The sequence below is a fragment of the Portunus trituberculatus genome, chromosome 19 (genome assembly GCF_017591435.1).
Source record: "Portunus trituberculatus isolate SZX2019 chromosome 19, ASM1759143v1, whole genome shotgun sequence".
Taxonomy (NCBI): Eukaryota; Metazoa; Arthropoda; class Malacostraca; order Decapoda; family Portunidae; genus Portunus; species Portunus trituberculatus.
Genome location: NC_059273.1, coordinates 18295053 through 18300415, shown reverse-complemented (window position 1 = coordinate 18300415; position 5363 = coordinate 18295053). Strand labels below are relative to the sequence as shown.

The 5363-nt window shown below is 49.4% G+C and overlaps 1 protein-coding gene across 1 annotated transcript in view; it reads left to right on the top strand.

Annotated features, from left to right (window-relative positions):
* Positions 1 to 855: 855 nt before the first annotated feature.
* The window catches only part of LOC123506170 (RNA-binding protein 25-like), an 18309-nt gene continuing 13801 nt past the window's right edge, over positions 856 to 5363 (top strand). The window contains exons 1-2 of the mRNA XM_045258085.1: positions 856 to 1076; positions 1235 to 1358. Coding sequence (XP_045114020.1) covers positions 856 to 1076; positions 1235 to 1358 — 345 coding nt within the window. The remainder of the gene's footprint in view (positions 1077 to 1234; positions 1359 to 5363) is intronic.

The window sequence follows — 5363 nt, the reverse complement described above, 5'->3', positions numbered from 1 at the left end:
AAATCGAGGTAGGGTTATTGATAGCAGGGTTAGCGAGGTGGAGAGATGGCAAGGTGGCAAAGTGTGTGGAGGGATAAGTTAACTGCGGCAGGGTTACAGGGAACTGGAGGGGGAGAGTTTGACAGGGTGAGTGAGGCAGATTAGCGTGTTGGTGGTGAGGGAAAGACATAGGAGGTTAATGATGGTAGGGAGAGACAGAGTGGCAGGGCGGAAGGGTAATGGTGGCAGGGTGGGTGCGGGGAAGGGTGAGGGCAGCAGGGTAGGCGAGGGAAGGCAAGGCAAGGCAAGGCGCGTCACTTTGATCCACCAGACCCTCCGCGGCGAGGCTCACACACAACCACAATTTTCACACCCGTGTTGTTGGGGCATCCTGCTACCTTACACCTCCCTCCTCCCCTCGCCACTCCCCTTGTTCCTCCTCCTTCTCGCCTCTCTCTCTCTCTCTCTCTCTCTCTCTCTCTCTCTCTCTCTCCTTCCCCTCATCTCCAGCTCTCCCTCCTTCCCTCCCTCCATTACTCTCTCACTCTTGTTTGTCTCTTCCTCCTCCGCAACGTCTTTTTCCTTTCTCTCTTGCTCCATCTATTCCTTTCCTCCATTTCTCAGTCTCTTCCTTCTCCTCCCTCCTTTTCCTCCACCTCCTGCTCCTCCTCTTCCTCCTCCTCCTCCCTGTCTGCCTTCCCCTCCCTGCCAGCTGGCCGCCGCTACAGACGCAACGCCCGAAATTGACACAGTACACACGGCCTCTTCAATATGAACAACTCGCCGTTTGTACTCCGCCCAATTTCGTGTGGCGTGGCCCGGGGGTGTGTGGTCCTCACCGCCCCGTCGCCCGCGCCGCCAACTTTACCCTGCGAAATGAGCGCCTCGAGCGGTCCACCGGGCGAACTATCGGTACTTCAAAGAAAACGCGATGATGAACTCCGGGGCGTCGGGTGTTTCGCCGAGAATATGGACAAGTGTGATCGCCTTCTGCGTGACCGACGAGACCTGGATCCCCTCCCTGCCGGCGCGGAAGGGCGCTGGCTGTCCACCGAGGCCGTGAAAAGTCGTGGAATGGGACGAAAGTTTGCTAGAACGTAGAAAATGGGATCCGAAAAGGAGTCGCCGGCGTGTTTGCCAAATAGTGACACCTTTTGAAGTGGTCAGAGATAAACAGCGACGCGAGGCTGCCTGCTCGACGCCCCTTTATTACAGAAGTTTGAACTTTGATGAACCCTGACTCTCGCTGCGACAGGGAGAAGCCGAAGTTTGGGGGAAGGGAACAAGCTGTAGCCCCCTATTTCTACTCCCATTTCTATTTCCCCCTACCAGGCACCATGCATCTCCCCTCCCTGACTCTCCAACTCTCCCCCCCTTTGGTGCTGCTGCCGCCACTTTGTTACTGTCAAGTTATTAATTTCAACGAACACTGGATAATGCTGCCTACGTTTACTGTTTCCAGATTGGCTTGTTTAAAGTTAGACACACATCCACTTCTCTCTCTCTCTCTCTCTCTCTCTCTCTCTCTCTCTCTCTCTCTCTCTCTCTCTCTCTCTCTCTCTCTCTCCACACACACACACACACACACACACACACACACACACACACACACACACACACACTTGTTTACAACCCCGGCTGCTGGAAGTATTTCGTCAAAGTTGCCTCATAAGGGAGTAATTAGCACGGCAGGTGGAGGTAAAAGGCTGCCTTAATTACGCTGCATGTACAAAGTTGTCTGATCAGGTGAGGACAAATTGACAGATTATTTGGCTGAACTCCCGTCAACTCGCTATCCGTGACGCTTCAGTGTATCGATACGACACTCAAATTATGGCGGTGTTGACCTCGTATAGTTCAAAACAACGGCAAATAATTATACCTGTTACACCTTTACTCGTCCATTTAAGTCCTCCTCTTTCCATTCTCCTCCTGGCCGTATATCGCATCGTCACCATGTATACACTCCAACATTTCTTGTCAACTCATGTCACACGCCTCACTTCTTTTTTTTTCATCTCTCTCCCTTTCAATTTTTTTTTGTTTGGTATTTATTTATATTCTTTTTGCACTGGATTGCCGTTGATTGGTATCTCTGTCAAGTATTGTCGTTGCCAGTTCGTATTTGTCAACCAGTGTTCCTCTCCATTACCATCCTTGTCAGTCCGTGTCTCGTACAACTTTTATCAATTACTATTTTTTTGTCGGTTCGTATAGCATCCAATATTTCTCTCTCTCTCTCTCTCTCTCTCTCTCTCTCTCTCTCTCTCTCTCTCTCTCTCTCTCTCTCTCTCCTTTTTATTTTTCTCTCTACGTATATTTATTTTTATCCGTAGCAGTCCGCACGCCCGATAGCCGCCCCGCCTCCCTGTCACTCGTATTCCTGCAAGCAAATATTCTTTTATGACTCACGTCCCGTCAATTGCGAGTGGCGCGTTGCCTGGCGGGGGCTGATGTCCTGCAGTCACAACGTGGTGGGTAAGGACCGCCATCACGCTGCACAAAGAGCGTCACTATTATTCTTTGGCGACGAACTTAACCATTACACGTGTTCCTTTTTTCCCCGCTCCCCCTTAACACATTTTCTGTACCGTCGGCTAATTCAATCTAGAGTTCTAAATGCATTTTATTTTACTTCCCCTGTAACGGTTTTCCTTTTTTCCTTTTTTTGCCCCACCGTCGGCAGACTCACCGCAGCTGTGCACGCATTTTTATTCCGCTCTCCGTTAAGTCATTTTTCCATATTTCCTTCATCCGCTGCGATTGTTTAGGTAATGTTGTTTTATAGTCGTATCGTAAGCGTGTGGCCTTCCCCGCGGCGGGAGTCAGGGACGAGCGGGACATAAAGGGATTGCTGTGCCATGTTTACTCAACGCCCATTTGACGGATCCCCGCCATGCCGACAGCAGTTTGGGTTTCCAGTGTCGCCGCCAGATGTCTTCCGCGGCGCCGTCCACATGATCGATCACCGTCTCGAAACACACGCGATCATAGATTAAAAAAACAATAATAGCAGCACGAAGAGAGGCCTCCAGCCGCTGACTTACCGCCATGAGCGCGCACTGAAGGCATTTTGTACGGCCACGCATTTGGTTCCCGCATTGATGTTGGAAAGACGCGGAGCTCAAAGGACGAGGAACGAGGCCGCTGTGGTGAAAAAACGGACGAGTTGGTGTCGATGAGGATGAGAGATCTAAACTACTCGCCGGCGTCCGTCTGTTTGAGAGGTCCCGGAATGAGCTTAGTGAGTGTTTAAACTTGGTCGGGTCTCCAAAAAAGGGCGAGTCTAAGTCCCTGGCAAACAGAGCGGGGCCGCGACGCTCCTCCAAAATGGGATTACGATGACACGAACGCCGGGGGGAGAAATATGGTTTGTCGTCGACTCAAGGAGGAGGAGGAGACGAGCGAAGGTGGAGGGAAGGTGGAGGAGGATCCCTACGTCATCTTCTTCAAGGTTTCGCTTCTCGCGGGGACAAAGGAACACCCTTGAGTTGTGTTCACGGAAAGAGGAGACAGAGGACTCGTATAAACAGTGACTAAAAACCCCGAGACAACCAGAGGAAACAATGGGAAAGGAAAACAATGTGCTCACCAAAACAAAGGCAGAAGAAGGATGCTCGAAAAAAAAGACCGAGTTTCTTTTTCTATCATTTTCACAGATGAAGGCAAGACTGGCAAGGCTGGACCAGTTCATCTATACCTCCTTTGTGTTGGAGCGTAGATAACTTAGACCATACTGAGAGAGAGAGAGAGAGAGAGAGAGAGAGAGAGAGAGAGAGAGAGAGAGAGAGAGAGAGAGAGAGAGAGAGAGAGAGAGAGAGAGAGAGAGAGAGAGAGAGAGAGAGAGAGAGAGAGAGAACGAAGAAGAAAAGAATATAGGAAATCGAGCTAATAATACGACAAACAGCCAAAAACAATGAAATAAGAGTCAAACACGAGAACACAGTAATTAACTCAAATATCAAAAGAAAACGAAAAGAAACAAAACGACGAAGGGAGACACAAGCTGGACCAGAGTGCCAACAAGCCAGCCAAATAACCAGCCAACCAACCATACAGACAGACAGACAGACAGACAGGCAGACAGACAGACAGATTGACAGACAGACAGGCAGAAAGACATAAAGATAGACAGACAGACAGACAGACAGACATAAAGATAGACAGACAGGAAGACAGACAGACAGACAGACAGACAGACAGGCAGACAGACATAAAGATAGACAGACAGGCAGATAGACAGACAGACAGACAGGCAGACAGACAGACAGACTGATAGACAGACAGATAGATAGACGGACAGACAGACAGACAGCTACTCATTTACCAAACCAGTCAGTTAAATAGCTAAGCAGTGCATCAACCAGTCAATCAATGAACTATCCAACGAGAGAGCTAATCATAAGGTAACCAGTCAGTCAGTCAGTCAGTCAGCCAGTCAGCCAGCCAGTCAGTCATCAACCAGTCAGCCAGTCATCAACCAGCCAGTCAGCCAGCCAGCCAGTCATCAACCAGTCAGTCAGTCGGTCAGTCACTCAGTCAATCAAGCCACTTATTCAACGACTCAAAACCAGTCATTTATTTAACCCCTCAACAAGCCAAGCCAGTCAGTTACTCAAATAGTGAGTTTAAACAGTCAAAACGCAAGCCAACCACCCAAAGTAATCAGATAACAGGACAACCATTTAGTTTATTTAAGTTAGTTTAGTTAAGTTAGGTTAGGTTAGGTTAGGTTAGGTTGGGATGGGTTGGGTTGATTTGAGTTAGGTTAGCTTAGGTTATGACAGAGCTGGGTATAGGCTAAGTTAGGTTAGGTTAAGTTATGCTAGATTAGATAACCCAACCACAGTCAGTCAGTCAGTCAGTCAGTCAGTCAGCCAACCAATCAGCCAGCCATCCAGTCAGGCAGCCAACCAGTCAGCCAGCCAACCAGTCAGCCAGCCAGCCAGCCAGCCAACCAGTAAGTCAGTGATCCAGCCAGTGAGCCAGTCAGCCAGCCAGCCAGTCAGCCAATGAGTCAGTGAAGCAGCCCACCCACCACACTAGCAACACAACCTTACATTTCACTCCACATATCTAACCCCAGAATGTTTACCATCTTTCCTAACGGAGGGAGAAAGACTCAATATGTTGCAGTGAATGGCGAGGATTCTTCACACAGAGGCGGGAGACAGTATGGCAGATGACGAGAAGAAGTGTGGAGGTGTTTAGGCTTGTTTATACCTAAGGGGAAGGAAGTGAGTGCGTGGGTGTTTGATGCGTGGGAGACAGGGGAGAGGAGGGAAGGAGGGTGAGGGAGGGGCGAGAGTGAGATGAAAAAGACAAGGAGTTACAAAAGTGTGGTGAAGAGAGTGAGTATTGTGTGGTAATGGTGAAGCAAGGAA